This window comes from Cyprinus carpio, chromosome A2 (assembly GCF_018340385.1).
Source record: "Cyprinus carpio isolate SPL01 chromosome A2, ASM1834038v1, whole genome shotgun sequence".
NCBI classification, from domain to species: Eukaryota; Metazoa; Chordata; class Actinopteri; order Cypriniformes; family Cyprinidae; genus Cyprinus; species Cyprinus carpio.
The window spans coordinates 14,448,768-14,460,467 of NC_056573.1; the positions used below are offsets into that span (position 1 = coordinate 14,448,768).

The window sequence follows — 11,700 nt, forward strand, 5'->3', positions numbered from 1 at the left end:
GTTGTTTGGGGAACCAAACATCCCTATAAAACCCCCCTTTGGGAACCTTTATTTTTAGGAATGCAGGGAACGTCTTCCAAATATTCTTAAAGTGTGAATAAATATACTTAAATGAGTGAAATTTCACTTACAAAAAAGGTACATTTTCTCTCACACAAAACTCACTTTCAAACATTGAAGCTTTCTGTTGGTTAGCATGGTGAGTTCAAGTGACTATCCTGAAAAGGAGCGAAATCTGCATGGGGAACTTTTTCACCCGCACATGAAATTGGCTGTTTGTGCCGATTCTCATTGAAGTGACTCAGATTTGCCCGTGAAATTTTGCAGAGCAGCGGTAAATGTGACCTTTACCCAGTATTATTTCCAACAAACAGTAACTTCTGTCGGGTTCTCCACAGGTTTCAAAACGGGCAGTAGAGGAGGACAAGGTTCACTCTACTGGACCAGAAGCAGAAAAGGAAATGCAAAGGATCCTTCAGCAGACCCAGGCCAGCCTTATGAAGGCCATTCCTGACCTGGAAGTGAGCAACCATGTGGACAGCGCCCCCTTCCAACCATCCAGCATCTTGCCAGATGAGGTGGACTCTCCACTTCCTGTGTATCCGCTCCCTGGTATGTCTGTCCACTCATGTGAATCTTCATATAAACAATTCAGTCAGAAGGGTTTCTTTTAAAAGTAACAACAACAAAAAAGATGTTCAGAAAAAGGAAAAATATGCTATTTTTTTTTTATTTATTTAGCATTAATTAATAAATATTTTTTAAGTTTTGGGAGTTACACTACGTTACAACCTGAACTATTTTAAATATATGAAATTATTTGATGTTTCAGATGCCTTGACACAGTCATGAGAGGCTGCAGGGGTTCTTTCTGTCATTTCCTGTTTTATGTTTTGTTTTGTTTTTCTGCATGTTGGTTGGACCCCAAAAGCTTTTTTAAAATATTGCAAAACACCTCACTGTTTTTTAAATAAACCCAGATTAACTGGTTCAGATGTGTTTGATTATAGATTAGATCTAATCTGCAGGATTTATAGCGTTTATCGAGGCACTTTTTATCTTACTTCAAACAGAAGCCGCACCACAGGATGAACCCAAAGCAGATAAACCAGTCCAGACCAGTTTGGAGAGGCCACAGAAGCCGACCATAGAGAAGCCCCTCAGGGCCAGTGTTGACAGAGTACAGCCCAACCCTGAAACGGTCAGCAAATCGCCTCCCCCTCCCCCTCCACGCAGATTCTACCCCTCTGGAACTGGACTCACCACAGGACGTTCAGGAGAGGTGATCTACACCACCCGGAAAGAGTCCACGAGCGCACAGGTGCATGAGTCCTGCTTTTTCAGCTTCTTCTAATTAAGATCACACCATTAATCATGTGACTCAGCCCTTGCTAAGCCGTATTCCCAGACAACATGACAATTGTCATTACTATTATTTGAAAACATGATAGGTAAAAACTGATAGCCTGAATGCACTGTAAGTCGCTTTGGATAAAAGCATCTGCTAAATGCATAAATTTAATTTCATTTTTAATTTAAAACAACACATCTGTTGTACATAGTACCTGCTACCTGTAGAAATTTCAGTGTTATATTTTGTCTGGGTGTGCCGTTCGCTACATAATGTGTCCTTGTTTTTGTGAATAGTAATGACGGAAAGTCACGGTAGAGATTCCAGCTGCTTTTGTTGATTTGAAAGACATAATGGAGGGTGAGGGTCGGTCACACTTGACTTGTTGTTTTGGCTATAGGAGGATGAAGAGGAGGCCCCGAAGCCCAAACCCTTGCGTGTGCCCCCAGAGGTCAAGCCTAAGCCCCGCCCCCCTCCTCCTGTCAACACTTCCACCTTACAAGATGAAGAGGATGAAGGAGATAAGATCATGGCTGAGCTACAGGTGAGCAAACCACAATCGTCGTCACAGGAGCCACTCACACAAAGACATGAACGCACACTTACAGAGGAAAACCAAACACACAGGAAGTCCGAGACATGTCAGAGGTGTTAAGGGACAAATATTGAGCCCATACAAACATCAGACGGCCAAACCAGTGTCAGCATTTACACAAAAGCATCAAAATGATGGTACTATGGCTCTCTCAGAAGTTTGACTTGTGCTGCCCTCTATTGTTGAGAATGGGTAGGATTTACTTTAAATGAATTCAATTTTATTTTCATTAGGAATAAAAGTACTAAACCAACAGCATAAAGTGGCCTCTAAAAGTATTTGTACACATCACACTGAAAATGTATGAATGACATTGTATCAGCTAACAAAATATTAAAGGAAACCAAGGGCAGTTTATTTGAAAGAAAAATAGCACAAAATTTACAGGTCCACAAGAACCAATAAAAAACTAAATAAAATAAAATGCTCTAAAAAATATAATCAGAGAGATAACATCTATTATAATGTATGCAATAAATTACTCAAAAAAAAAGACAAAGTGTGAATAGGATTATGATTATATTGTGCAACAGAAGTATTGAATAGTGATAATACATGAATGATATTTTTATATATACATATATGTATTTGCTTTTAAGTGTGTAAATACACTGTAAACATTATAATAATATATTTATGGAACATTTATTGCACCTTGTCTGGATCAAGGTGTTCAGTTCTGTTGGCATCTCATAATTGTACAAAACCAGGACAGAAAGCTCACCCAATACACAGCCACAACACCTAATGCCCGTACCCTTACCCTCCTCAGGTGTTTCAGAAGTGCACTGTTAAAGATTTACTGCCCAGATACATTGTTGATCTCACACCCCGTGAGCCCTCAGACATTGAGATGGAGCCAGGGCTTTCCCTATTATACCACACAAAGGTAACGGATGTGATGTGTGCTAACTCTCCATCGCAGTTTAACAACAGTGCTCATATGAGCAGTCATGTCCCATAACCTCCTGCTCTACTGACACTTCCTCGCAACACCCATACTGATATACTGACATACTGATGCACGTCAATGCCTGATCGTAGCCCCTCATCATGCGAGGGCGTAATATGTTTGAATGTCTAACACTGGTCTGTTACTCACACTCTCCTGCTGAATGCTAATAAATACAGCATGGGGTGGGTCAGAGTGACTGGAGCGTTGGAAAGGCCATTCAGCACTCTGACTTCTGACCTTTTCCTTTTTTAGCATTCAGAGTTCACTTTGAAAAAGGGCCAAAATGTCCACCATAAGGAGATATAAAGATATTATATTATTGCTTTGTAAAATTAACTAAAATATGTATGTAGATACCAAACATTATATATTTTATAACATTTAAACAGTGTAAAAAATAATATATATATATATATATATATATATATATATATATATATATATATATATATTATATATATATATATATAAAATAATTTAATAATAATAATATTTAATACTTATTTTTTTAACATTAATTTTTTTTTTTTTAATGTGATGTTTTGGGCTCTAAAAACATAAGGGATATATAATATTTTAATCTTTATGAATGTTTTAATGTGCAGTAAATGTAATGTATAAATTTGTGTGTTTAACTTTAGTTTTTATTATTACACTGTCTGGGTTTTCAAAACAGGAATAATATTTCTGTATTCTGGATCCTTGAGTGTCTATACAAAGACCAGATCCAAGTCACTTTCTCAATTGAAATATTTTGTTTAAAAATAGACAAAAAAATAATTTCAAGCATGTGTTTTCCAGCAATCTCTATCAACATCAAACATCTTTGCATGGAAAATACTATACATAAAATTTCACTGCTCCCTCAAGCATTTCTAGTCACCATAAATACATTATTTTGAAGCAATGATTGACAACATACAGCAGTCCTTAGTAAACTAAGGATGAAAGCTAAACTAAACTCTAGATGGCGCCATTGACCTCTTTTGTAATGTTTCTCTCTGAATTTTACTGAGAAGCTGGGTTTTAATTTGAGAATGTAAATAAAGGTCTGTAACAGTGTAATGCAATGACTCTGTGCTAACAAACTGTCCTAGCAGACCACCTCTCACCTGTCTGAAGAAGGAGCACTATCTGAAAGTAGGGAAGATAGTGCAACACCTGGTTCACCTGGGGTAAATATCATTTGTTACTGTGTTTCCATTAGATTTATGTGTGATTTAATAGCTTGTATACAGATTGTATTCACTTTGACTTTAATATGTTGTTTGAATTCCAAAGAATTCTTGATTTCTTTATCAGGTCATGTATTATATCACTGGATCGTCAAAAACATCAAGGGAGAGCACCTCTAGACCAGATGACCTTAAGGAACCTAAGGAAGCAACGTTTTCTCCTTCAAAGGTTGCTCCTGAGAATGCTTCTAACCTTTCCCAGCAAAAATTGTTAACGTCAAATGACTTATCTATATTTTCACTTCAGTCAAGCCAATCAGTCAAGGAGGTCCAAAGCAAGCAAAATAACATTCACGAGGTGCCACTTGACCCATTTAACTCTTTAAAGAACAGCACTGAAGCTGAATATGGGCCGTCGATCATTAAAGAGCTCAAGACTGAATCAGTGCTGAAGTCACTAAAGCAGGTAGTTCCCACACCTACCGAGAAAGTTTCACCTGTTGATGAGAAGTTAGAACAGCAGATACTGCGTACGTCTTCTGAGCAAGTCGCACCTGTTCTGGATAAGTCAATAAAGTATGGACATCGCACAACCACTGTTCAAGTAACACTTGTTAACAAGATTCCACAAAGTGCTGAGCTTCAGGTTCACTCACCAGTCCATCAGCCAAACACTGATGCCTCATTGTCAACACAACCAAATGACCATGACAATAAGCAGGAAGTAACAAAGAGATCATCTGAAGATCAGGCCAAATACAATGAGGAGGCTAGTCTAAGTCCAGACCTCCCAGGAGAAGAAGGTCCTCCTCCACCGAATAACTTTGCCTTCAGGATCACTAAAACCAAGGTACAGGCTCTATCAACTGGAGAGTACCAACAACTGGTAAACAGTAAAGGCACAGATGTCCAAACTGTTAAAGTGGGCTCAGAACCAACTGTATCTGCCCCTGAGGACTCTGGATTTGACAAGAAGCCGGTTATAATAATTTTTGACGAGCCTATGGATATCTGTCAGGCCTACAAGCGGCTTTCCACCATCTTTGAGTGTGAAGAAGAGCTGGAGAGGGTGCTATCGGAAGAGAGGATAGATGAAGAGAATGAGGAGGAAGTGGAAGCCGACTCAAAGAGTCAGGTCGGTCAGATAACACCTAGAAATAATCGAGATCAGTGCAGAACTGAGAACAGGGTAAACAATCAGAGAAGTAGTAGCGTTGCAGTGCCTCTACTACAGCAGAGTTCCTTCGAGAGTTCTGCTCTTACCGTTGAGGATGGAGACAAGAAAGAATCTCCTAAAGATGCGAAAAAGAAATTCAAGTTTAAGTTCCCAAAGAAGCAGCTTGTAGCTATTGGTCAGGCCCTTCGTACAGGGACAAAAACTGGCAAAAAGACACTTCAGGTAGTTGTCTACGAGGATGAAGAGGAACCAGATGGAACCGTGACTTTGGTTAAAGAAGCTAAAAGGTTTGAGATCAAGTCCCACACAGACTCTGAGTCTACCACCCCTAGGTCTTTATCGCAAAACCAGACCACCACATCACAGAGCACCAAAGACAGAACTGAGGAACTCCGTAAGACTACTTATCAAACATTAGACAGCCTCGAGCAGACCATTAAGCAGTTAGAAAGCACCATAAGTGATATCGGGCCTGCATTGGTTTCAGAAGTCTCTCGCAAAGAGGAATCAAAAGCAAAGAGAATTGCCAGTGATGCAGAACTGGAGGAGGGCAGTCCCACAAAAAAGCCAGCACCTCTGAAGCCCAAACCCCACAAGTCATCTCTGCAAAAGAGATCCAAAACACAGTCTCGATCCTCCTCAAGTACGACCACTTCTTCCAGTTCCTCCAACAGTAAACAGGTCTTTCTCAACTCCTTTGAACACTTCTCCTGGTGGCTTGGGTTTGCTTTAAAAGCCTGACTTTTTCTAAACAACGACTTTAATCAACTTTGAATGTGTTTCGTAGGTGTCTTCGGGTGAACGCACTTGAAAACGCTCTGTTTTGAGGGCTCTGTGTGATTTCAGTGGACATGATTATGGATTTCTTTTTCAAACCACTCTGTGTACTTTCACTGTTCAGACTTTCAATGAGGTTGAATCCACAAACCGTTTCTCTGTCTGAGCGCCTCACTATTTTGGGATTAATAAAGTGCATGTACTGTGGTTGGGAAATTGGTGGTACACTTGAGCATGCTGCCTGCATTCTTCTGTCCCCAATCATGTCTACAAATGAGAAATCTTTAAAAGCTCTGTCCTCATTCTGTCGCGTACTTGTCAATCGCCTCAATCCATCGCTGAAATTGTTTCCTTGTTCTTTTCAGAACCCTGGTGACTCTCCTGCTTCAAGTCGGATTTCCTCACCCAAGTCTCGCCAGCAGCCAGCAGGGAATGTGGAAAAACCCGGAAAACCTCAAAAGCTCCAGGACTCCCAGAGGCAATTCCGTCAGGTAGTTTTACTGTAGGGCAGTCCAAGGCATGACGTCATCTTTGAGCAATTTTATTGTGGATGCACATGGATCCAATATGATGATCTCTCTTCCCCTACAGTTCATCACAACTTAATCCTTGTGCATGTTTATCATTTACACATAGACCCACTTTTTATTTTTTACCAACCCTTGCGGTCCTTGGGAATCGAACCCATGGCCTTGCCATGGTTAGCACAATGGTCCAGTTGAGCTATACAGGAAAACTATGTGTCTGTTGTCATCCAACAGTCAATCATAGAAACAAACAATAGGAACTTAGAGCGTAATTCTACTGTGTTGGTTGGGGAGTGATGGTTTATATTTCCATTTCTTTGGATTATGAAGACATTTTGAAGAACCTCTGACCTCTTTGGTCTGGTGCCCATATTCCTCCTTTTATTGCTTCTTTTCTCTTTGTTGCTTAATGTGTGAAATAAACTGTGAGAGAAAAGAGAGAAACAAAATGACGCCTTTTGTTGCCAGAGTGATATTTTTGTTGGTATTGTATTGTAGAATATTTTTATGGAATATAGAGCTCTATATTTTCACGTATGTGTTATCATCCTACTTGACTTTCCATGTCTTCCGGCATCTTTGTTCGCAGGCTAACGGGAGTGCTATGAAAGCTGGTGGGAATAGTAAACATGCTTTCCTTGCTTTGCCTGTTTCTAAGATCCCAGCTTTTATACCTAGCTCATGGAAACATAGCTCAACCCGTGCTCCTCGTTCAAATGCATCTAGGCTTACTAACCAAACCTCTTCCTCTTCTTCCAAGTCCTCTATCCCATGTCTCAGCCTGAGCTGGCCCAGCTGTAGACCCGTCTCGCCCTCTCAGCGACCTGAAGGTCAAAACCTAACCCTCCCTCTGCAGACTCAAAATGGCCATTCCTGCTCCATTTCCTACTCATCCTCCTCTAGCTCCTACTCTTCTTCTTCCTCCTCTGTTTCCTCTTCCTCATCCCCTTCCTCTCCATCCCTCCGGGGAGGTCAAGCTGTACACATGCCCAGCTTCAGCAGCCGCAGGTCTCTGAAGGCCAGCAGTGGCCAAGCCTCTATCACACCAGCATCCTTTACTGGGAACATGGCATGAGCTGTCCATTTCTCTCTTATGTTCATTCTGTTTGCACTCGTTTTGGTGGTATTTAAGGTGTAACAGAAATACTGATTTAGTTATGCCGTGTATTTAGGGTGGTGTTATTGTCTTTATGCACTTCCACTGAAATCCATAAGTAGTTCAGAATCTAGAGCCGCATATGGTGCTTCTGAATTATGGATTTTGTTTTGATGTATGTGAGGGATTAAACTCGACAGTGTTGGCTTTTTATTTTATAGAAGTGCATTTGTTTACTTACATGAACTATATGAAATGTACATTGATATTTTAGAAAAAGGAAATATATTTTAGTGTATTTTGTTTTACGTTAGCCATATATAGTGGGGGTACAAACGTCTGAGAGACCAATTATTTAAAAAAAAAAAAAAAACCTTTTATTATTAAAAATGCTAAATAAAAGCAGTTTCATCAGATGTCTCAGACTTTTGGACCCCACTGTATGTCTATTTGAGAAATGGTTTAACTGATTTGTGGTGATTGATTTGACAGTTTAAAAGGAATTTAACCAAATTGAATCTGAATTGTTGCTTTTTGCCTCCAGTGCACTGCCGGTTTTAACAATTTGCAGTTTGTAGTGTTTTGCCATAAAACTAAAGTTTATATTTGTTTTATTTTTAATTTAAAGACTCCAAACAATGGTGTATATACTGTAGTATGAATGGATGATGTGCAACCATCGTAGTGGTTCTGTAGCCTAGCTTTGTGTTACTTTATTCTTGTACTCCTTCCAAATATCTCGTCAAATGTCAAACAACCCTTTACTCCTATGCATGCTTTTCAGATATTTACCCATGGATAATGCAAAGGTAAATACTGTAAATATTACATCTGATTTTGTAATACTGTATAAATTGTATGAAAATTGTTTGGAAGAAAATGCTTGCCAGAGATGTTTATCTAATAAAGGGCTTCCAGTGTATTGTCATTTATTTTAATGTGTTTGTTTTTTTTTATGCTGTGCATGTGAATGTGTAACTGTCTGACAACTACATATTTTAAAACATGGATACAGAACAGAATTTAAAGCAAATGAAAAACATCACACTTGTCTCTTTAGCAAACATAAAAGAGTTTAACCTGTTTCAAGGCCTGATAAAGCAATTTGAAAACTGATGACAGCTCTTCCAGTTTGCATCACTTCAATATTCAACTGCAAGAGCAACACTGACTTGCAGGACTTCTCACTGAAAAGAGAAATGATGTAATCATCTAAGGCTTAATTGGAAAACCTCAATATTACATGTGTGTGATGTATTATATATACATGTATATATATATTAGGGGTTGCACAGATTAGTCGAATTAAACGCTTTGCCGTGAGGCTTTAAGCTTGACGTTGACTAGTCGCTGGTCCTATAGAGGAATAAAATAATTGTATTATTATTATGCTTCCATTTACAACAAACAAACAAGGTACATAAACACATCACATAATCTAACAACACGTGGTTCTTTAAATCATAATAAAGAAGAAAGAAAATGAAATAGAATAAATAAATCAAACCAAAAGGGGCTTTTTAAATTAGTTTATACATATGAGGAGGAAGAGGAAAAGTCTATACTTTTTCCTATTTTTTTTTTTTTTTTTAATTTCCATAATATCAAAATCTTTGAGCATGTATTCCCTTCTAATAGGGTTAGGATAATAACCCTGTAAAATAAAATACGTTTCCAGACGGTTTAAATGACAAATAAATGCAAGCTCCATAAGACGTGTGATTATACCACCTGGATGCTCGAAGTTGAACGGGAGAATGCACATTTTAAATAGCTTACCTGTAAGCTTAAACTTGTACTTGTACAAGTAAATAAATATGTGGTGTAATCTAATGTGCTGCTGCACTGTAATGCACACACACATGCTACTACAGACAGTAGCTCGTACATCACACACACACAGAATCATTCAGTTGCGTGGAAATGTCAACACTGTTCTGTGATTTCTTAATAATTAGAAACTGAAAAGTTCTAGCATATATTTCTTAGTAACTAAAACCCACAGCTTCACTATTAGAGACGCTGTCATCGCTCTCTCACTAATGCATTCATATGAATGTAATCTTTGTCTGTATCTGATTTAAAACGAGCAGAAATCTGGGAAATACAACGACCCAAAGACAAAAGAAATGATGAAAATGAGCTGTTATAGGAGCAATAGTCACGTGGTCAAATGTGTCATATGCCATAGCTGTGAACAAAGTGTCCGAGTCTCAGCTCAAGGTTCAGGCTTTTTTGTTCTTTAGTGACGTCAACTTTCATCACATAAATGTCGAGTTTAAAAAATCTGAAGTCGTTCAACCCCTAATATATATATATATATATATATATATATATATATATATATATATATATATATATATATATATATATATAAATAATTATTATTAACAGCTGACAACATTTTTAGCACCGTAATAAAGATTTTTTTTTTTTTTACTATAATATACTTTGGACGTGATGCAGTCACAGTGATACTAGAGTAGCCCATTACTGTTTCAGACCTTTAAGTAACAATTTAAGAAAGGCTATATTGAGATATCAGATAAACTGAAGTGAGGATCTTAAACAAAAGTCTTTAAAAATGGGTTTCAAAGGCCATTTTAGAACTGTGCCTATGCCCCTCAGCAGTCATTTTATTATATGAGACATGAAAGCAATTAATACCTGATTGATGTAAGAGTCATATCTATTATGTGGACAGCAAAACTCCTCTGAGACAAATGATTGGCACATCTATTAATTTGGACTTGTTCTCCGCGCTTAGATATGCATTATTTTAATGCCAAGTTCAATTCAGTCTTAAAGAATTAATTTAGCATACCTGTTCAGAGACATGGTGCAGTCGATCATCAGCTAAAAAATTAAAAGTTTTATTGTTGCCATTCACATACTAAGCACCATGACATTCACTCAAGGACATTTATAATAAATAAAAAATAATCATTTGTATAAATTAATTTTCTGATTTTATCAGTTTTTCCAAATGTATAGTCACAAATAATCCAGATGAAAACACTGTCTGGACAAAGGAACGCTGCTTTTTCCATTCCAGGTCCTCCTCAAATTTGTAATTAGCTAGCTTTAATGAAAGATAATTAGTTCATATGCAAATTTTAGAATGACTGAATCCCTAAGCTTAGCACCAACTAATTAGCATGTAATTTGTATATTATAATACATTTACCATTAAGAAGTGTCCAAATGCTACAATGCTATAGAGAGGATGAGAACAAGAGTAATTAAAGCGCAAGTCCTTTTAGCATTTAAGATTAATTATTGTGTCTCCTGATGTTTTATGGTAAAAGAGCATCAACATCATAAATCTTTGAGGACATTAACAAACCAACAAGGAACTTGTGTAAGTTAATCAAAGATCTGGTCACTAATTTGCATTTTTAATTCATCGCAATTAACAAGAGTCAATTGGATAGGAAATTAAGGCGGCTGCAATAGCTATTAAAGCTACTGCCGTTTGCTTAAAAGTTCTTTGTATTCCTATTTATTGTGCCACTTAAAAAAGGAAACTCGCGTTCATGCTTCTCAATCTTCTGCTAGAGCTTATTTACTGTAACAACCAGATAACCAAAGATTGAAACACATTTTTTCGCCGTTAACCATAAACGATGAATGGGTTGAGAAAAAAAGATGGATACAAAGACTCCACAATAATAGTTTCAAGGTTTTTGTAGCAACACAAAGAACCACCTCAGTGGAGTCGTGTATGAAGCTATGTAGTACAGTTTGCAAAGGAATATTCAGTTGTAAGCATTCCGATGCAGTATGTTAGACTCCAAAACAAAAGCATTGTAAAAGCACTTTTAGGGTGCATCGATCTGCTCAAGCTCTGAGCAAACCACCTATTGTTTCCCCTGTTGCATTTCTGGCACATGACCTTGGCTGGGTAAGTTTTAATTTATCCCATTTTAGAGGGCATTACTGCCAGCTCCACTCCACAACCCAACTCAGGAGCCATGGGATCACCCCAGGCGAACTGTCTGACAGCACACAATTGCCTTCCACCGGTAAGTACTCTAACACTTCATT

The 11,700-nt window shown here is 38.0% G+C and overlaps 1 protein-coding gene across 5 annotated transcripts in view; it reads left to right on the forward strand.

Annotated features, from left to right (window-relative positions):
* Positions 1 to 8,585, forward strand: part of LOC109060515 (sickle tail protein homolog) — a 52,974-nt gene extending 44,389 nt beyond the window's left edge. The window contains exons 14-21 of one of the 5 annotated variants that reach the window (XM_042774446.1): positions 399 to 612; positions 1,074 to 1,321; positions 1,752 to 1,895; positions 2,719 to 2,835; positions 4,002 to 4,076; positions 4,204 to 5,934; positions 6,396 to 6,521; positions 7,147 to 8,585. In XM_042774446.1, the coding sequence (XP_042630380.1) occupies positions 399 to 612; positions 1,074 to 1,321; positions 1,752 to 1,895; positions 2,719 to 2,835; positions 4,002 to 4,076; positions 4,204 to 5,934; positions 6,396 to 6,521; positions 7,147 to 7,632 (3,141 nt within the window). In that variant the 3' untranslated portion in view covers positions 7,633 to 8,585. Of the gene's footprint in view, positions 1 to 398; positions 613 to 1,073; positions 1,322 to 1,751; positions 1,896 to 2,718; positions 2,836 to 3,998; positions 4,077 to 4,203; positions 5,935 to 6,395 lie in introns of all 5 variants that reach the window. The other 4 variants (XM_042774420.1, XM_042774439.1, XM_042774428.1 and 1 more) reach the window with 4 other exon arrangements.
* Positions 8,586 to 11,700: the final 3,115 nt, after the last annotated feature.